This window comes from Tinamus guttatus, unplaced genomic scaffold (assembly GCF_059628265.1).
Source record: "Tinamus guttatus ecotype Peru unplaced genomic scaffold, ASM5962826v1 Tinamus_guttatus_pri_ptg000180l, whole genome shotgun sequence".
In the NCBI taxonomy this organism is placed as follows: Eukaryota; Metazoa; Chordata; class Aves; order Tinamiformes; family Tinamidae; genus Tinamus; species Tinamus guttatus.
This window is the reverse complement of record NW_028288714.1, coordinates 859,542-881,806: the sequence shown is the minus strand read 5'-3', so window position 1 is coordinate 881,806 and position 22,265 is coordinate 859,542. Positions and strand designations below refer to the sequence as shown.

General features: G+C 38.9%; 2 protein-coding genes across 3 annotated transcripts in view; both read right to left on the bottom strand.

Annotated features, from left to right (window-relative positions):
- GPC6 (glypican 6) overlaps nucleotides 1-22,265 on the bottom strand; it is a 686,072-nt gene that overhangs the window by 618,870 nt on the left and 44,937 nt on the right. The window lies entirely within an intron of this gene.
- On the bottom strand, nucleotides 366-7,375 carry LOC148594940 (endogenous retrovirus group K member 21 Gag polyprotein-like). Its single transcript, XM_088523303.1, has 3 exons — nucleotides 7,302-7,375; nucleotides 5,982-6,758; nucleotides 366-603 (listed from the first exon to the last, which is right to left on the bottom strand). Exons 1-3 carry the CDS (start codon nucleotides 7,373-7,375, stop codon nucleotides 366-368), a joined length of 1,089 nt encoding a protein of 362 aa, XP_088379429.1.

Below are 22,265 nucleotides of genomic sequence, written 5' to 3'. Positions count from 1 at the left end.
CAAACTATCCTCTCAGCCTCTCCTCATACAACATATCTAGAGGGATATCCTAGGAGTCTTGGTGGCCCTCCACTGGATGTTCTCCAGTCTGTCAGTATTTCTGACTGTGAGGCCCAAGTTTGGAGATAATTTCCAGATGTGGTTCCATGGGTGTCAAGCAGAGGGAAAACCAGTCCCTCTCAGCTGCTGACTGTGCACTTTCCAATGCCACCCAGTAGACACGCAACCTCCAGCAGTACAAAGATGTGCTGCAGGTTCTTCCTCAGCTTGTTATCACCCCAGACCTCAACTCCTTTCCTGTAGAACTGCAACCAGCAGTAAGCCCTGCTCACTTATTGCTCCCTGGGTCTACTCTAACCCAGATGCTACACTGCATGAGGTTCTGGGAGGCCCACTCCTACAGGACCTGCAGTCTCTATGAGTCTGCCCTCCATCACCACCCCAGTGCCACCTCCAAACTCCACCCCATCATCTGGATGGTGCTGAAGACAGTGAATAGTAGCAGTCTCAGCCTCTGGCTGCAGCCAGCTTCCTTTCATAGATTTATGCCTGTCTAGCTTGCCTAAGTAGTCCTTAGCTTGATCCTGATATAGAGAGGGGGGCCTGGGAGACATGAGATCAAGCCTCATCAGCAAAGATCCAGGTCAGAAAAGATGCTGAGTACCTTGTCTCTACCATGCCCTAAAGCAGTAGGTTGCCTGACTTGTTTTATTCCAGACATTTCCATGCCTTGCTGTGTTGCTTACATTGCAGATGTTTGCCATTAGCTGCAAACATGCTCTGGACGATGCTGATAGTTGTTGAGGAAAAATCCTCATCCCCCACAGACAGGGAGGTCACTTTCATCAACTCATAATTCCCTCTGTATTGGCAATGGTTTTAAAACTGTAATACTCTTGATATTTTTGTTCCTGCTATTTGTAACTCATTATAGAAAACGTATTTTAAAACTACTCAAGTTTGTTTGTACTATGAGAATATATCTCTTCTTAATGCTTCTGGATTTACCTCTGCATTTCAAACACTCCTGCAACATCCCTAGCTGTCTGTCTGATTTTTTTTGCTTAACTCATTCCAAATAACTTCATTTATTTTAAAGGGAAGCTAACATATATTCTGGTGCATAATGACTCAACACTGTACATTTCTGAGTCAGGCTTAAAAGGGAAATTTGGATCCTGCAAGCCATCTACTGATAACTCTGCACTTTAAAAAGCTTTTAGAATTTCCTCCAGGCCTCCAGGCATTACCTGCCAGAGGCTAATATCTTAAAAGATTCATCATAGACATGTTCTTGTTATAGCCAAGAGAAACTTTTTCCTTCAACTTTCATCTGAAATCTAAACCCACAGTAAAAGCCCAGAAAGCTGACTTTATAGTTGAAATCTCTCTTTAAAAACATAATGGTTTGGGGCATATTCTCATATGACAACACAATAGCAGAGGCACCCATACTTAAAATGCATAATTATTTTTGCTACAAGAAAAAGATTACTTTATTTTCCATGTGAAGTTGTATATTCATCCTGGGACTACCACCAGAATAAAAGCTAAGAAGATTTTTATTTATTTATTTATTTATTTATTAGGAAGTATTATCTGAGCTAACTCTTCTCCTCATCCATTTACAGCTTTAGATATTTCGCAAAGATTTTGCCATCCACTGAAAATAAATGGATAAATAATACAAGTCAACATAAATGACTAGGAGAAAAAAATAATATATATATATATAAAAAAGAGCAGCTTCCCAGACAGCCTGTGAGGCAGCTTTAGCGCTATCAGACTAAAGCACATCCCAGAGGCTATCTGCCCTGCTGCCTCTAGCAACTGTCTCTGTGCAGTCCAATATCTCCACAGACAAAATGACTCATTTTTGGATACCTCTAGGTAGAGCAGCTTTAATCCATTTTTGTTGATCATAGAGCATGCTTTTCAGCCACAGTTCACAAAGATCAGAGACTTGCCCAGAATGTTATGGAGAATCCCTCAGAATCCAGTAATTTACTGCAACCCTAGATGTGCTGATCTATTTGTATCGAGGCTTCAAAATGACTGCAAACATTCACTTTTTCAGGAGAAACTATAAAGATGTTCAAACAAAATTCAGTGATCACTTAAAACATACTAAGGAGCAAACATATGTTCTGTTCTTCCTTGGATTTTTTTTTTTTTTTTTTTTTGATTTACAAAAGCTTTACTGTCAACTGGGAAAGAAAAATATTTGGTAAGTTAAAAATTTCTGTAGACAGACAGCAAATTCTAAAGTTTCCCAAAGATTTCTCAGTGTCAGTAATATGAATTCATTTCACATGGATCCACATCCAACTTCTAAGTCTCATCAATATCTATCCAATCTATACTTACAGAATCTATAGTTTCTCTAACCCCAGATATGATTTATATACATTGCCAAGTGAGACAGAAACAATCTCACTTGAAGATAACCCATGACTATAAAACTCCAAAATGCAAGAGAAAACAGAAAGATATAAGCAAACTAAGTTTTGATTTTTTGAATGTTTAAGTTTTATTCTGCTGTATAAGGTCAAAGCAATAATAAAGAATAATTTACTGTGCCAATTATTTTCAAAGGGAACTAAATAAATTCTGGAGCCATAGTGATAAAACAGCTTCAAACAATTTCTATTATTTCAAATAATTTTGTAAAATGATGCTCTGGAAGGATTTCTATTTCTAGCATCCCATTTCTGATTAATAAAAAATAAGCTACTTCCAAGTGTTGCTGTCCTTGTGCAATGTATTTATATCAATACGATTACTACCTTCAGTAAAAGGTTTAATATCAACATATATGTCATTACTGGAAATGTGTCGATTTATATTAAAGAATGAAACTGTGAGATCAGCAACAACTGCCTCAACCAAATCAAATGACTCTTCCCAGAAGCCAAATATAAACGTTCTCATTTATTGAAGTTAAACACTCCTTTCAGAGCAAAAACTGAGCCACTCAGCTTTATTTCTAAAATTATTCCAATCAATTTTGCTGACTATGTTTACACAAGACTTACATGTTGTTTGAAAGGATCTCTTTTGGAAAGCACTTGATCCTTTTTAAAGGTAAAGACAAAAAGAGATTTTTTTTACAAAAAAAAAAGGAAAGAATTTTTACAAGAATAGCAGCATTTCGAATCTTTCACATAGGTGTGACATCTGTGTACATACTCACAGTGCTCGTTAACTACAGCCTGGTTAGCGCCATGCTTTGGACAAATTGATTTGTCTTTACAGCTGAGATGAAAATGAACCAGGTACTTCACTTGCTAGATCAAATCTTTTTCATTTTGGATGAAAATAACTCTAAGACTAATAGAATGATGTCTTTGGAAAATTTTGATTGATGGGAGTTAATAAAAAGCATAAGAAAGGAATATTGGAGGGAAAACTTCTTTCTCTATCCACTGCTGGGGTACTTAGGAAAATATCATTTCCTCATTTCCTGGCTGTTCTTCAAAGCGGTAAGGAAAGCATTAATTAGGTCTGGTTCTATAAGAAGAACCCACAGGAATATGTGTGTTTATGCATATTTTGACACCATGCAAAGTCGAAAGTCTGGTAACACCAGAAATCTGTTTTTGAAATAATGTCACAAGCAAAAGGTAGAACAGGACAAGACGTAGAATAGGTTATGATAGCACTTGAAAGACGCAAGGAATAAGGGAGACGTGTATCCAGACCCTAAGTCTCCTGACACAAGGCTCATAAGTAGGAGCCAGACCTTTGGGAAATTCCCCATCCTGTTGGACATGAGGCAGCTTGGGCAAAGCAGGGAAAATATCTCAAATTAATTTTACATCTACGCAGAATACATGGGTTGAGCCCCAGGTAGGGCAAAGCTTGTTGAAAAGCAACACTCAGAAAAACCTCAAAACACTGCTGCTATGTTTCTGCTTTCTCTCTGCAGGACACTGCAAATATGTTCCTACAGAAGTCTATCCTGAGCCCAGTTTCAAAAAATATTCGCATTACAGTACAGAAGAGACTATGTTTATATGGCTTCTTATTCATGGTGTTACTCTGGAAGAATTTTTAAACAATTATAAAGGTAATTAAAATTCTAGATGATTCTGGAAAGCCAAAGAAAGCCACTGAAATAAGATAATAATAATTATAAGTCATAGAATCATAGAATGCTTAAGGTTGGAAGGGACCTCTAGAGATCATCTAGTCCAAACCCTCTGCACACGCAGGGTCACCTAGAGCACGTGGCACAGGACTGCATCCAAGAGGGTTTTGAAGATCTCCAGAGAAGGAGACTCCACAACCTCTCTGGGCAGCCTGTTCTAGGGCTCTGTCACCCTCACTGTTAAGAAATTTTTCCTTAAGTTCCTGTGGAACTTTTTGTGTTTCAGTCTATACTATAGAAGTGATGCTTCTATATGATATGTAGTATGTCGAGGGTCACTTGAATGCTGAGGCTCACTCAGCGAGTCGGAGTGAGCAACACCCCAACTCGAAGCCAGTTCAATCCTCGCCAAGCACCGAGGCCCTCCCCACAAGCCGGAGCAAACAACACCTCCACACAAAGTGAGATCAACTCCGCCCTGCTGTTGTCTGCAGCAGAGCTTTATAACGGTGCAGGTGGGCATGCGCTAGGGAGCAGCGTTCTCATTGGCCAGCTACAGATTCCCAGCTGGTTAGTGCTCCTCCAGGTGCTTGTTTGCTAGGCATCGGTCCAGTTCCCCACAAACTCCAGTTTCTTATATATTCTTACTAAGGCCCCAATATCTCCCCCTCTTTTTTCCAAAAAACAAAAATTAGCAATAAACATTACAGCATTGGCAAAACAAAGTAACATAGCTGTAAACCTCAGCATTTTCCCCTCTTTTTACAAAAAACAAAAATTGGCAATATCATGCATCAAAATATTATAAACAAAAACAAAGCAACTAGTTGCAAACACAAGTATGATCATTCTGGTCACACTTTTATGATAATGTTTCATTTTTAAATTCCCAAGACAAAAGAAAATGGTCCCAAAGGAATACACAATTTCATTTTGCTTACAACCACAGAAATTCTTCTTGGAAAGGTAATTGTGCTCTTCATTTCAGCAACAGGAGAAGGAAAAAATCTTGCCCTTTGGAGCTGGGGAGGATGGGGGTCCAAGTTAGTATGGTCAGACTGGATATGCTATCATTTTTAGTTTTCAACCGCTGGAAAGTTCTTCCAGTCACGGAGTCCGCCGCTCTTTTCAGTTCCAGATCTTGAGGAAGCTGTCCCACGATCCTGTTGCCACTGCCATTCCATCATCAGTCACACCTAAGCAACTGACACAGTTATGACCGGCAAGGACACCTGCTCTATCAGCTTTCAGTGTATCCCAGACATTGCAGTTGAAGTCGTCATAACCAGCTAGGAGGAGACATAGCTGTCCCAGATAAGCTTGCCATCCTGGGAGGCACTGACTAGAAGCCTGGAATCAGTCCCCCAGTGCATTGCTTAAATTTTTGCCAAGTGTCCCCGGAGTGTTCTTCTAGTACACTTCTTGAATTCTCCCCACGGGGTCAATGTTGGCTGTGATCTGAGTCAAGGTGGCATTGGCACATGCTTTCCTAGCATCCCTGATTTCATTTTTCAGTTGCTCGGCCTCCTGGCATAACTGGTCAAGCTCACTCATTTTCCCGTGCTAAAGTTGCACTTCACTGCCACCTCTGAGAGGACCACAAATCTGCCCTTCCGTCCGCTGCTCATTAACCTGCCTGGTTCGTCCGCCCGCCCTGGCCTGCTCCCGGCGACACTGCAGCTTGGGGGGCGGGAGAAGGAGAAGAGGGTGGCGGTTGGGGTGGGGGGGGGTCGCTGGCTCTCAGCTCCTCCCCAGGGGACCAGTGCACATCAATTCTAATATGTGCACGTCAGTCTCTAATCACTGTGGATTTTGCCACAGAGAGGTTGACTCCTGTGCTTCTGCAGGTTGCGGCGGAGAGTTCACAGAGGCAGCCATCGCCTGGGGATACTTGTTCGCCGCGTCCCTCACAACGCGGCAGCTCCCGTTTCCCTGTATTGGCGTGCCGTTCTTGCGGAACCGTGATCGACACTCCGCTGCCTTGTGCCCGAACCTCTGGCATCTTGCACAGGTCCCATTGAATCCTCTCGGGCCCATATCTTCCATCCTGAACCTGTTAGGACACTTCCCTTTCATGTGTCCTAATCGACCACATAGGAAACATGTTCCATGAAATCTCTTGTCTCCCTTTCTAGACATTCTTTCTCCTTTGAGTGCTGCGGCCAAAGCCACACCATGTATTTTTGCCTTCTGTTCTTCCTCCATCATCGGCGCTCGGGCACAGGTCTCTATCATCTGGACAATTGAAGCTCCTGGTGGCAAAGTAGCTAATAGTTGCTTACAAGTTTGGTTTGCGTTTTGAACTGCTAAATCTTTGGCCAATATTGCTTTCATTTCCGGAGGCACATTAGGTGCCATATCCAGGGCTTCCTTTATCCGATCAACAAAATTGAAAAAAGACTCATTCGGCTTTTGTATTATTTTGGTGTATGGCAACTGTGGTGTTCCTATTTGTGGTAGTGCAAGAAAAGTGGCTAGCGCTGCATTTTTTGATTGCTGTAGTATCCTGGGGTGGAGCGCTGCCTGGGCCTCGGTTGCCCGGTAACGCCCATTCCCCATCAGTTGATCAAGGGTGGTAACCCTTAATGGATCATCCATACTGCAATTTAAATTCTCCAATTGTTTTTCCTCTAATCTTTCCTGCCATTTTGCTAACCAAAGCATATAAGCGGTAGAGGAAAGCAGAAGCTCCATTATCGCTCTGCTATCTGCAGGCACCATATGGGAATATTTAAACAGAGCAGAGACCTGATTTCTCACCAACTTATTGTCATGCGCATACTGCATTATTGTTTTTTGTAAGCCTTGAACCAGTTTCCAATCGAGAGGTTCCCACCTAGGGCCCTGGGCTCCCATTACTACAGGAGCTGCTAGTGGTGTTAATACAAATTCTCCTTGTAATTGAGCATTCTCTACGAGTCCTTTATACCGTGCTCCCGCATTAAATGTTGGATCAACAGGTGGCATTCCCTCATTAAATGTTGGATCAACAGGTGGCATTCCCTCATCATTACTTCCACCTGTAGTGGCTGGGAGCTCCAGCAACAATCCTTCTTCAGCTGGGTCACTTCCTCCAGCTGCTTTCTTTTGAATCTTAGGAGTATCTTTTCGTGCCTCCCACTGCTCCAATTGTTTGTCTACATTTTCCAACCCTTCCACTATAGCCCTGTGGGCAGCCTTATATGCTGCCTTCACATCTCTGGCCTTGGACCCGCAGTCTAATCGCCGCATTTGTTCTAATAACTCTGTCATTCTCTCTGCTTGTCCCCAAAGTTCTTGTCGCATTTTTTGAACCACGGCATTATCATCGTCCGATCCATCTGGGATCGGTGCTTTAATTGGGTCCACTTCCATTTCGGGCGCTGTGGGGGTTGCTCTCTTTTCCCCCTCCCATTCGGGCGCTGTGGGAGGTGGTCGCTTTTCCCATTCAGGTGCTGTGGGAGGTGGTCGCTCCTCCCCCTCCCATGGGGGGAGATACTCATCCACTCCCCCCCATACTTCTCGTTGGGCCAAAGTTACCGGACACGCCTGTTTAGGTGAGGTTACCTTTTTCTTATTATCTATTTTCTCACACTGATTTGGCTCAGCATTGTTAGTACACTCAGAACTTTCAGATCCATTTTCCTCTTCTTCTCCATGGAGCGCTTCCCAGAAGGCGATAGCGACTAACTGCTCAAACATAGGCCATATGAGACGATATGTTTTTGTGAGGCGCCACGCTTCCTCTGAGCCTAATTGTACACCGTCCCATAGTTCTTTTCCTACTCGCTCCCATGATTCAAATTTAGATGCCTGGGAGGCTTCTTCTATGATTTTTCTCTTCTTACAAAATAGCAATAAATCAGTTAGTTAACTCGGTTTTTGAGACCTCAATCTTAGTTTTTCGAGCAAGCCTTACAAAGCGTTCAACAGTATCATGTTCCATTGCTGTTGCAGCAACTTCCACTCTAGATGCGGCAATTCCCATTCTGACTCACCAGGTCGTGGTCACAATCCTCTTTTCTCCAGTAAGATCCCTCGCATTCTCGCACGATCACGTCGGGGTCACCAGATGTCAAGGGTCACTCGAATACTGAGGCTCACTCAGCGAGTCGGAGTGAGCAACACCCCAACTCGAAACCGGTTCAATCCTCGCCAAGCACCGAGGCCCTCCCCACAAGCCAGAGCAAACAACACCTCCACACAAAGTGAGATCAACTCCACCCTGCTGTTGTCTGCAGCAGAGCTTTATACCAGTGCAGGTGGGCATGCGCTAGGGAGCGGCGTTCTCATTGGCCAGCTACAGATTCCCAGCTGGTTAGTGCTCCTCCAGGTGCTTGTTTGCTAGGCGTCCGTCCAGTTCCCCACAAACTCCAGTTTCTTATATAATCTTACTAAGGCCCCAACAGTAGTATGATACTTAAAAGGGGGAATTAAATATCAAACCCAAAGGAAAACTGCCTCAAGAATCAGCAGCATGCCAGAAATGATGTGGGGGTTTATCATGGATCCCTGGATATGTGATAGGTGAGTTATCACTAACTGCATACTGCACAGCTGCAGGATGAGATTAGTATTGCTTCAAACTTGCTAACATGAATACCATATATAAAACAGAAAGCACTGCCCCAGTCCTGCTTAGTAGCTGGAACACTCAATATTTTGGGGCAATTTTAATAAAGACATAACAGAGAGCCAAAAGCAAGATACTAAAAGACTCCAAAATTCAAGAAGAAAACTTGAAGGGCATCTAGGAGGTGCAGTTGAGAGCAAACAGAGAGAAACTTGGGTACATTGAAGGTTGGCATATGAGGCACTGTGATCTGTTGTTCCTTGTGGCCATAGTGGGTAAAAAGAGATTACCTTAATTTATAGCAAAGATTTATGACTGATCTCAGGAAAAGCTTTCTGATTTAAGAACAGAATATGGACCAACAGCTGTCATGTATGGTCTTACTCAATCCTTCTCAAGTATGGGTGATGATCTCTTCAATTCGATTCTAGCCTTTCGTTTCCAGAATTTAATGATCTCGGCTGTCTGACAGGCTTGCAAGTTAAGATATGGGTATTTGTTTATGAAAAACAGTCTCTACCGCGAATTAGCTGGAACAACAAACTTGGGGATAGCAATTAACAGACACTAATAGCACAGCATTTCTGAGCTTAGAACTCACTGCTTAATGCTTTTATCCCATTTCTAATCCCATGAACCCACCAACCTTATGCCTGGCTTGGATGCATCAAAGCAGGATTTCTGCTGAGAGCACTGTCATCACAATTTTTCAACATGTAATTTAAAAATATAGGATCAGTACTAAGTTTATTGGTGATAGCTGCTGGGGAAGCAGTGCAGGTAACCTTTGCCTCCTGCCAGCACCTTGTGGACCCATCCCCAGTGTCCACAGCCTCACGCCATGCACGCTCCAGAGCAGAAAATAACTGGGACGGACAACCAGCTCTGAGTGCGTGAGTACGTTTCCCCCACAGTATGAATGCTTAATTTTTCAACTCATTCCCACATAAAGAAATAGGAGCCATAAGAGCCATTTTGCTGCCCAGCAGCAGAAGTGAATTGCACAAATTTACATGCAAAGCATATATGCGCACCAGTAAAATCTGCTAAAAGATGTATGGTTTATTGCTATTTCACAAAACATTTGGAGAATTGGAGCAATAAGTATAAAACAAATTATATGTTTTCATCTTATCAGGCCAAGCTAAGGTCTGTCTTTCAATGTATTTGTCGTCTTTTGGGAGGGGAGCCTATCCGTTTCAGCAAAACAGCTTGAGAATTAAGGCAGCATTCATCCAAAGCGGCTGAAGTACTCAGCTGTTAATAAAACCAACTAGCTTTTATCCTAGGGATCAGCCACCTCTTTCCTTCTTTAAGCCAATTTATAGTTAGGCAACAGATGAACAAAATCTATGTTAGAAACCTTTGCACAGTGAAAGGAAGTAAGAAAATGTGTGTGTACGGCTAACAAATATTAGGAAGTATATCTGACCAAAACGATACTAAATCTATAAAAACCCTGCATGATCATGTAGGGATGTTGGAGGTGGGGGTGGGAGGAAAACAGCATGATCCATAAGCAGGCACATTTTTTATTCACTAGTCCTAACTGCAGAGAGAAAATATGATTTGTACTCTTTTCAGTAATGGAATAACCAAGACAGAAAATTAAAAGTAAACATATATTTAATAGTCTATCAATTTCTCCTTCTTAAGAGCGTGCCAGTCATTTTATTCAATTCCCATGGCCCATTTCATGCAGTTTTGTTGCTGAGTATTTTTATTTTACTAAGGATTTAAGGACCTTTCTGTAGAGCAGACACTGTACCACAATGAAGTCTGCGTAAACAGCACTGATAAAAAACTATTTTATTTTTCATAATCTAAAACAATTGTTCAGTTTGCAACTTTTTCAGTGTAACAAATGCAGTCTTTGCAATTTTTACTTTCTAGATCTCTATGCTACTCACAATTTTTTTTGAGTCACCACAGTGTTTTTAATCTTTTAGTTATTACTCTGTAAAGCATTTAACAAAAATATATATATTGTATGCATACATGCCATACACTACATATACTATACTCTGGAATGTGAGCAAAGTTATTCAACACACAGAAACAAAAGAAAATAGGGTTATTACAGACAACAGAAAATGTCCCACTGATCAAATGAAATCACACTTTGAGAGACTGTTATTTACCCTATAGACTTCCTTGGACTGTATCATGATCATGCACTTTTACTGCAAACATATTTTAATATTGAATATTAGGTGACTGCCTTATTTCAAAGCTCATTTGCTGTAAATGGTTATGGAATGGTTAACCTATATCTGGTTGCCCATGCATACACACATATAAACACATGCTGCAAATGAGAAGGCTACTAACTGTTAGGTACCAGTACAGTGTCAAAGAAAGCATGATGGTCAGTGCAAGCCATGGGCCTGAGCAGTTACGCAAGGTCCAGAAGCAGATGTAGCAGAGATTTATTATCTCAGCGCTGCAATCGTGGCAGTATCTGCCTGGCTGCGACTGATTCTGATAAAATAAGACGTAGCAACCGGGCCACAAAACTATTAATGAAGGCTTTAGAGTGAAGCTAAGCATGACCACATGCTGCTATGCAATGTTGCATGCTACTACCAACTTGTGTCAGTTCCCTTGGGGTACCACAGGCTTCAGAGGGCCACATTTCCAAATTCTGGCATGGAAAAGATCCATGAGACTTCCCTAGAAAGCAATCTAGATACCTGCAATCAGCACCAGGAAAACTTCATCAGGAGCAGTGTTTTCAGTAGGGGTCAGTGTTCCGGGACTACAGAGATTATGTAGAGCAATGTGGGATTTTATTAAAAAGACAATATCAAACACAAACCATAATCAGCAGCCAAACAGAAAGTCAAGGAATCTCCGTTGAAGAGGATGAAGATGGGCTCACCAGTTATTCCCTTTCTCCAAAACTGGGGCCATGCCATATTCTGATTAAAAATATATATAATTAACAACAATGTCTTTTGTGGCACCACCACAGTAGTACCATTTCCTTGGCTTGAAAATAGCTCTAGAAAGATGAGAAGCTCAGTAAAATTCAAATACCAAAGCAAGTCCTAGGCCACAGGAACTTATGTTATTACTTTTATCTTCTTTGAACAAATCTGAACTAATATAAAGAGGTAATTCCAAACAGTCAAGAGGCAGTAAGCCATATCCAGACCTGCCAAGATATATTGGAATCCTAATCATCTCACCAGCCTTTGGTTCATACCCTGTTTGTTCTGGGAAGCCAGGAATGCCTCATAAAAGCAACCCATTTTTCCTGTAGTAAGGGTTTTGATTATTCTTTATTACTTCCACATGTGCAAAGCAGCATTTGATTACTGAGATATATGAGGCTATACTCTAATTTTATCCTTACCTGGAAGACATTTTTACAATTGCTTTAAATTCTCTACTAAGAATACAAATTTAAACTGTAAAATTCATGGAAGAAATTGCAATTTTTGATGTGTATATCAATCTAAATTTATTTTAAAAATATGACATCTTTGGCATCTTACTATTTGCACATCAGTAACCTTATCAATCTGAGTAATACATCTTGTTTCACCCTATAGTCAGTGCTTGAACAATATTATTACTATCTTCAGTAAGTAACAAGCAGTAGCATGGAATGTAATTGGTCGTACTTGACTGAAACTTTTTAGTTTAGAAATTTTCCCCTCAGTCAAATACACACTCTTCTCTCTCTCAAAAAAAAAAAAAATAAAAAAAAAGCATTAACAAGAGTGTTTAAAAATAAATTCACAATCTGCTGATGTAGCTTTTCAAAGTTAAATATGCCATTGTGTTAGCATACATGTGACATATGGCCTTAAGTTTTCAGAAGTTCAAGTTCCTATAGATTTGGCTGATGTGGTTACATTTGTATTATATTTAACTTAATGTTTAAATGTTCAAAAGTGAGGTGTTTGTAAGACTTCACATATCCTGACTAACAGCTTGGATCTTAGTTTAGTTCCCTAAGTGGCACTAAAAAATTTTTATTTCATTTAATAGTCTCTTCCTTAAAAATGCATTCCAATCATACTGAAAATATTTTATCAACTAGGCTTACATTGGAATTAAAATATTACAAACTTAGGCTATTTTGTCATTAAATCCAGACTTTGCTCAACTCAAATCAATTCCCCCATAAATAAGCAGATCTTACTCAAAACTGATATTCAAAAGAACTGATATTTAAATATAATTTTAATTAGAATAAAAGACCTCCTTTGTTGATGCAAAAAAGTTTCTTATATAAGCTATCCTTTAGTACTAATGAAGTGATGTGTTTTTATCAGTATAAAATGACATGTTCTGAGTGGGGACTCATCTAACCCAATCCCCGTATCTACCTCTTAGATACTTAGATACGTGCTTTTTCTACCCAGTGGAGAGAAGCAGGAATCCTAGGATATGAGAAAACCCTTCCTAATACTTATAAAATTAATCATGCTTGAGAAGTATTTCTTTCTGATAATCAGCTTCTAAAGTTACTCCCTTATTTGTCCACAGTGTGGACATCTGAGGTCAGAAGAACTTTTCTTTGGGTCTCTGGCTCTCTCTCACATACTACTATGAGAGAAACCTCTGGCAGAGGTAGTATTCTTGTGAAGTAGGAGCGTTATATAAATCATAGTACATTAAGAATAATTTTGTGAACAGAGAAATACTTGACTTACAATGGACTTTGATCCCCAACCTAAAGCTATACACTGTCTAACTGAAGATTTTAGATCTTTTGGTGCAAGCCTTATAATGGAGAACATATGCAGGGCATTTCCCAAGCAACATTTGATGTACCTTTCAGCAGCAAAAGGAAAATGAAACAAGAAAAAACATCAACACTTCATAAAAATCAAATTCAAAATACATGTTTGTTCTTTGTTGACAGAAAGCAGATGAATTACCCTGACTGGGCCACAATTCCAAAGGACCAACAAGTAGATTAAGGAATAGTTTAATGCATCCTTTTCTGGATTAACAAGGAAAGGATCACATAATATTATTACAAAGTATTGAGACCCTCCTTGCATCAAAAGGTCTCCCAGGACTGTCCTTGGGAATTCTAGGGATTCTTTGATGGGCCCTTTTCTAAAGGCAAAATACAGACTATATCATAACAATAACTTAAACCTATAATTAATTTAAAAATACTGTCTTTAGACAGAATCTTGTGAAATGTGTGTAGAAAATGCAGTGCATGAGTAGGATGAAATGGCATGTAACAAGTACACTTCTTTTTTCATCAATGCTTATAAAACATAATTAAACCCATATTATCTTAAAAAACATCATCATTAATAAGGCTTGCAATTTCATTTCTGGATGGAATTGTCCAACTTATGCTTTAGTGTATGACAATGACCACATCACTGGATTTTATTACTCCACTTAAAAGTCTTGTAACAAAAGATGAGGACAATCTTTTTAAGATTCGACATTAGCATTAAGAGCAAAATTATGTTCAAGACGGGAGGAAGAATTATAAAGATATGACCTTGTAAGGCTACTGATGGGAAACTCCTGCTTTTGTGAGAAGTAAGTTCTCAGCCATTTATATTTTTCACTAGAGTAATTCAGCATCAATGAGTCACTTATACCAGATTACAGATACAGGTGATAGCTAGCATTTTCTCCATACTCTCAAAGGGCTAACTTACTGATGCTCAATTACTCTAGTGAAAAAACGGGACCAAACAATAAGTAGGAAAAAAAAAAAAAAAAAAAAAAAGGCAGGCAAAGGATTAATTCTGGTCAGAAGGAAAAGATCTCTATACCTAAAGCAGTGGACAGGAAGAATCAACGTCTCCTTCAATGTCCTTCACAGGGACAATAAAAAATAATTGCTTCCAACTCATGCATAGTCAGGGTTACCTGCTAGCATCACAATCTAAACTGAAGTACCCCAAACCTCTACAAAAATCAAAGGAAGAAGATTTAACAAGGTTAAATTTAACTCTGCCCTCTATAATAACATTGCTAGTACATTTCTACAAGTGATGTTACAGAGAAGCCTAGGACCAGAAAATAAGCTTTACAGGAGAGTAAGACACATTTTGCATTAAGCATAAGCAGGCAGAATATCACTTAGGTGTGGTTTCTACTCTGTCTCTGAATCTGCTACTCTTCAAACAGCCTCCACTTGCAAACTTCATCCTTTCTCCCTTGTACAAGAATATTCTTTCTAAACTCCTCCATCACTCTTATGTTGTCCTTCACAATGTCAAAATGCATTGTTTTTCTTAATGACACAGAACAGTACTGAAAATGGTCTATACCCTTTTCTTGATTCCCATACAGGTGTACTATTGTAAACAAAGACTTGGGTGTAGAACTGATTGCTTAAATAGACAATTTGAGAAGCTGCAAGGTACCCAGGGAGATGACAGGTACAGCACAGACTATGGAAAGGATTTGCTATCTTTGTATTATTTGCAAACTGAAGGGATGCACTAGGACATCTCAAATGGCACTAGACCCACTTAAAGAAATGAAACCTGTCCTGATGTTCTGTAGACACTGCAGAAGATCCAGTGGGGCTCCACTGCTGCAATCTCCATTGGATCCTGTGTTATAATCATTATCACTGTGTGCATGCCCCAGATAGGCCAGGGCATCTCAAATAGTATCAGGCTCCTATGTTTAGGCAACTGACTCTAATCCCACCATTACACACCAATTTAATTTGCAGACATTTATATTTAGGTGACAATAACTGGGGCTAAATCCCAACCTCAGACTTGCAAGACCTTTTGACCTTACTACATCGGTCAAAATGACAGTTGGCAACATCCTTTAATCAATCTCCCATTACGCGGTACATTAGTATTTAATATGAAGCACCTACAAGGCATACATTGAGAGCTCAAGTTCTTGACATACAGCACAATTCCATTTTCTTTTAGGTGTACTACTGTATAATTATGATAACAGCACTGTTCCCTCTAGCTACCATGTGATTCAACAGGGCAGCGTTAGAAAATTGCTTGGCATACCAGTGTATGTTTTTCATAATTTGAAGTCAGCAGTCAGCATTTGAATGAATTCAAAGGAAAAGAAATTCACTGAAATGAATTCATCATTTTCTGGTGTTCTAAATGTACTGTATTGTATGAGGAATGAAAGTAATTGAACTCCAGTGCTGAAAGGGCTCTTGGCAACCTTTACTGAGCTGTAGACTTTTGGGCAGCTAACGTACACTTGCTAAGGATCGCAAATCAGCATTACCAACACACTGTAAGAGTGCATCTTTGCCAAAAGACAGAGGCAGGCAGAAACCTGGACAAAATCCTATATTGCTCTTACAGCTTTCTCTTTCCCCTTGCTGCAGGCATCCAGAACCAAATAACGTCTCAACTGACAGCTATACAGCTTGTCTACCAAAAAAAAAAAAAAAAATGCTCATACAAGGAGAAACAGGTCTTCACAAACTATTAATTACCATGGGGTCTTTATGGTCCCTTAAGATGCTTTTCCAGACCTACCATCTGGAGTCACTGGCGATTTTACATGGATTCTGGTCATTCTCTTTTTGTTCATCTGTTTGGTTTTTATTGGTCACCAGTTATGATTGTCTTTGACAGAACACTTAACATCTTAATAATTACATAGAGAGCTGAGTGCTGCACAGAGGAGAAACTATGCAACGAGCAAAAGGAAAAGAATATGGAAAGCCCAAGTACAGACAGAAGGGAAGAAGGAAAACGGATACGGCAGAAGAGGAAGACATGGTAGGAAAAAAACCATTACCAGGTGCAGCGAGGGAGAAGAAACTGGGTATTTATAAAATGGCAGAAGTCACAAAGTCAGGCAGAAAGAGAATGAGCATATTTCACAAGTGAAGCAGAATGAAGCCGTACTACCAGCAAAACTGGTAGCATCTGAGTAATGGCAAAATTGGCAGGGCTGAGAATGGCAGGTGAAAACTGGAGGAGAAACAGTAAATCCAACACAGGTTCTTAAAGACCAATGACAACGGCATGTGAAAACGCTATAGGAAGTACTGGGTGAATGAATAACAAATCAATAGGGGAAACTTGACAGCAACTTTGCAAGTGTGTTGATCATGTTATTGTCTGTGAATTATGTTTGCAACTCTACATGTAATAGAAACATTCAGAGAGACCAAAACTACAGTACCACAGCAGGGAGGAGAGATGAAATGCTGAACCTTTCCCACAGAAAGATAGAAGTCCATTTTTATTATAGGCATGTAGATTTATAATTTCTTTCCTCTATACTTCTCAAGCTGTATCACACTGCTATGAATTTATTGATTTAAACTAGCATCAGGCACTTTATAATGGAAGTAACAACCCCAATACATATTTGGAGAATTAGTTGCACCTGGTAAATCACCTACTTCACATTACTGTCAAAGATACATTCTTCAGGGGCCAATATATTTAAGCTAAGAGTTACAGTTGATGTTTAATTAATTAAAGTATATCAAAATGATATTAACATGACTAATATAGAATCAGTTTTATTGTTTTTTTTAATTGCAATAGGCTATTAGAAATGTAAAACATATTATTTAGTTGTATAATAATTGTTCATGGTTTTAATTTAAACATTGGAGTACAGAATTCAGTTCCTTGATGCTAATTATCCAGCATTTACATTATCTTAATGTATCTCCACAAGCAAAATTGAACTTTTAAAATGTTTCTACAAATGATATATGTATTTTATCTGAACATGTAAAATTTATTTGAAAAGTCATGCTTAGGGAAATGCAGACTATTTCATCTCAAACTTTCTTTAATGCATTAGTTAACTAATATAAATTGTCTCTTCAGGCAAAGAAAATGTATTCTTACCTTAACGGTTTTATTCTCTCTCTCGCTTTCATTTTTGTTTTTGGTTTGTTTTGTTTTTTAAAAGGGGGAAAAGACCACAATGACAAAAAAGACATTTTATTGCAAACATTTTGAAAGCCAAAAAGAACCAGGGATATCAGAACTGAAGCTGCAAAGCGCTTGAACAATTGCCTAATTTTAACCCCTTGTTTCAGCTTTACCTGCTCCCATCAAGGGCATGCATATATGTAAAGAATAGAACAATGCAGAGAATTAAAAATTAATATGTTAATCACAGATTATAAAACCGTAACCATCTCTATGATCCTCTAATCTGACCTGCCATATAGTAAAGCACAGAGGATTACCCTGACTTCATTCTAGTTTATGTGCTTGAAAATGCTTTATCAAAGTGTGGAAATTATTTTCTTCCTCCAGTGGAAATTGTTCAGAAGATAGCTAAAAAAAATGCCATGTTTCTTTGAAAGTACGCTACAGACACTTTTTTAAATTGTCCTTAAAAACTAAAATGATAGAATTAGTATCGAATGGAACAAATGATCCTTCATTGTGTCTACTGATATTCATATCTTTCTTATATCGGAAACTATATAAGTCAAGGTTTAGGTGCTTATCAACATTCATAGCTTTTCTAACACTCCTATTTAATTTTTCAGATAGCAGCAGAGGATTATTCATGACCTTGATGTGTTCCGGTACTGCTGTTTTTAAAATAACATGATTTAGAGGATATATAGGTTTTTCCTGATTAAAAGAGAAGCTCACAAGAGAGCTCTACTGTACTGGTGCACAAGGTACTAGAATCCTGTCAGTCCTGACCAGGCCATTGCCCTCATCTGTATTATAAATAACCACCATAAATGAAATTGGAAGTTATCTTCACTAAGCTCCTAAATTTTCTCCTGGCACTGTGGGGAAGAAGGTATAGCATAGACAGAGTAAGGAATTCTAGCACTCTCCTTTACCAGCACCGATCGATGTCTTGATAAACACACAAAGAATGATATACACCAGAAATACATATGTACTACACATACATATTACTTATTCTCTACAGAGAGCAACAGGGGGCAGATATTAGTTGCTCAGAATTAATCTGACTCTAGCTAAAATCTGTATACTTACTGAGATGGATATTCTGCTTATCATATTAGTCAAGAACTTTGTAAACTTCCTTACGCGAAACCAGTGTAAAACAAAAAGCCAAACACTTTAACATCAAAAAACTTTAATGTGGGCTGAATAGTGCTCCAGTATTTTGCCTAGGACTACACAGTCTATTGAAAGCCTAGACACTTAGTGCACACTTAGGAGGGCATATTTGCAAGAGGAATCCTGTCTTTATTAGATTTTAGTTTGTGCTGGGATCCACAGTAGAAAAGGAACTGCTCCTGCTACAAATACCACGTACATGCACGATCTGGGTCTTATGGAGTACCATTTATACAGCAGTACTGCAGAAGCTTCGTAATACACTAAGAAGTTGGGATGCTACACAGGATAGTAGCCCATAAAAATCTGAGAGCTCTCGAGGAAGAACTTTTCTTCTGTGAGGCTGACAGAGCTGCCCAGAGAGGTTCTCTGGAGATCTTCCAAACCTGCCTGGCTGCCACCCTATGCCACGTGCTCTAGGTGTCCCTGCTGGAGCAGGGGGGTTGGACTAGATGATCTCTAGAAGTCCCTTCCAACCTTAACCATTCTGTGATTCCAGATGCTCTCAGGTGCCTTCCAGGAGAACTTTCAGGAAATAGCATGGAAAACTGGACAGACATATTGCATTTCTTGAGCATTTCTTGAGTCTCTGGTAGGCCCAAGTCTTTTGCATCGCAGACTTAACAAAGCAGCTGAGTAGACACAAACTTGGCCTTGCATTTTTGAAAAACAGTCCACAAAATCCACAGACCATGTGAACAAGTAACAGCTCCTCACAGTGTGTATGTTGGGCAAAAGTAAATGCCAAAAAGAGGCTTGAACAAATCACAAAAAAATAGAAGTCTTAAATTATTTTTTAAATAGCCAATTCATAAAAGGAGAGGAAAAGGTTTGATTCCTCCAGCAGAATTCATTGGTGATTGCATTTAAAAAACATTGCCATATCTGTCCAGTCATTTGAAATACAGTTGTATTTGCAATTTTGTAGCAAACAAATAATGACTTTGGGACATCACTGTCTACTACCTAATAACATTAATCATTATCTTACTGTCATCGGAGTACTTGAGTCCTGGCAGTTATACTTTTTTTTTTTTTTTTGGCCTTCAGACAGTAACATGTGGTTCAGGAAGCTTAAAGAGCTAGTAGGAAGAAAAAAAAGAAGGGGAAAATATAAGTAGGTTGTTTCTTCATCTTAGTATCTCTCCAGGTAATATAATGCCCTGATATCCCCTCTGCCCCCCCTACCCTCAAACTGAGTCCATGACAAAGTAAGAACAAGGACCACCAATGGACTGACCAGTGCAAAGAACTGGTATTTTCACACTGATGGGTTCTTAAAGAATGCAATCTAAATTCCTGGAAATCGATACTGGGATCAAATCTGTGGGAAGTTCACTTTCATATTATTGAATAAAAAATATCACAAAGATATAAACACAGTACATCAGTCTTGACATTAGCTTTCCTGAAGTTCAGTGGCTTCCATTTTGCAGGTAACATTATTTAAACCACTCTCAGACATATAATACCAGGTTTACAATGTTCTGAAAATTTAAGAAGTCATCCTTGTTTGTCAGGGTTGTATTTTATGCTTTAGAAAATAAGATGTGCACACATTTATCTAAAAGGATAGATGTGACTGGGAATCATTCCATAGTTTTTTGCTTAAAATTGCATACATTAAAAAAATACTCCTTAATTACACATTTAAAGTACCTAGTCAGCTTGAGTAAATTAACACAGTAATAAATTGAGTAAATAAATGCAGTAAATTAAATGTAAAAGAAAAAGAATATTTTTACAGTAATATGCTCAGACATTTTGTATAAGTAGTATTATTTATGCAAAAGCCTGTAACAAATCTATCCTAGCATATAATTAGTGTACATTTTTAGCAAGTATACTATGTCTACATAAAAATACTTTCTGTAATTTGTTGGAAATTACTTGATGCTGATAGAGGATGAAGGTAGTGACTTAAGTCTTACCTTGCTTTTCTTCCCTCTATAATGTTAAAATAATTTTATTTATTACTGTAGATTTACATGTACAGAAAAAAAAAGGAGCCTTTAAGAAAACTCTGACCCTTAGTGCAAAGAGATCTTTAACTGTAGTGCAGAAGCTTCAGTGATTCACTGCTATCAATACAAATCGAAATGCCTACTTTTTTCACCTCACATTCTCACCAAAAATCTCTTTCCTGTTCAAAAGATAAAAATGAAGCTAAAAACCATGCCAACACTTGAGGACCAAAACACACAGGCAACACTGTCAATCAGGAAACCAGTCCTAGAGCCAATGGTCTCATAGACAAAATGCTTTTTTTTTACATGACTGAATAACTTTATATTATCTAAATTATTATGAATATCCAAATTTAAAAAGATATTGAATAAGAGTACAGTCATCCATCACTGTTTGCAAGCCTCAAGCTTCCACTCATATCCAGAATTTTTATTCCGTTACATAATGTTTGCAGGCTGCAAAGGCAAAATATGTTTGATGCTTCAAACAGATCATGAAATACGATCAGCAATACAAGCTTATGCAGTGTTATCAGAAGTCTTACATTATTTAGTATTTTTCTTAGAAACCCACTTACACATATTTATCCTACAATCTGAACTTTAAGCTAAAAGAGAACCATTCTTACTACAAAGCAAAAAATAAACACAAAAAACTCAAAAAAAAAGAAAAAAAGCTAAGACCCACTGCAAACACAAAAGTCATTTTAATACAGTTTTGTGTTTTGGGGCTTCTGATTTATAACTTTTGACAATACAGCTAATTTCCTGAAGGCTGTTATGCTATTTGTATTCTATCTCTGCATTCCTTTTTGTTACTGTTTATGCAAAGCTCAGCATGACAGTAGTGTACGCATATTAGTGCATCTCTGCACAGGGTGGAAAAAGCTTTATCTGTGTTTTTACTTGCTTAGTATCTTCGCTTTGCTCTTTTGCTCTGTAAGAGCTTTCACTAAAGTTCACAGACATGTCTGCAAGTTACAGAGGATGCCCTGTGAGACTTTCCTCTGGTCATTAATATAGTTGCAAGAATTTATCCAACATGTCCAAAAATCTCATTTATCCAAAAATCTGTCTCTGCTCTGTAGGCAGAGAACTGTAAAACGTAAAGCAAAGATAGAGATGGCAAAGTTAAGCAAGTTTCAATTTAACAAGATATTAGTAAAGACGCTTCAGCTGGACAATGAAATATAAACTCATTAACATTGCAGAGAAGGTGAATAGGAAACAGTGCTCCGTAAGAAGGAAGCACCTTAGTGCAGTTAGTCAATTAGTAGAAGGACATGAAATTAAACTATCTGGCTATTTACCCACACAACAAGCAAGAGGAGATGCTTATTCACATAGTGTGTAGGCAACAATTAAATTCATTGCAACGTGATATTTTAGATGCCCAAGTATAAGTGAGTTTAAAAACAATTAGATGCATCTATATCAGGTAATCGGACATCTTTCATAAAGATACAAGCCCTGGCTCAGGAAGTCCCCATGCCACAGATTGCAGGTGACAAGAGTGGAATTATCACTGTATGAAAGCCCAGAGCTTGCAGCATTTCTTAAGAACTCCCCGTTGCCCATCGTTTGACATAGCAACACCAGACTGGGGCACCCTGACTCTGACCTGGTACCCACAG

Excerpts from the sequence above, each read along its gene's own strand:
- LOC148594940 (XM_088523303.1), bottom strand. The coding sequence starts at position 7,375 with ATGCGACAAGAACTTTGGGGACAAGCAGAGAGAATGACAGAGTTATTA. Across the intron at positions 6,759-7,301 it reads ATGCGGCGATTAGACTGCGG|TTATATGCTTTGGTTAGCAA; the intron begins GTCCAAGGCCAG and ends TTCCTCTACCGC. Across the intron at positions 604-5,981 it reads GTGAGGGACGCGGCGAACAA|GCCCCCCTCTCTATATCAGG; the intron begins GTATCCCCAGGC and ends CATGTCTCCCAG.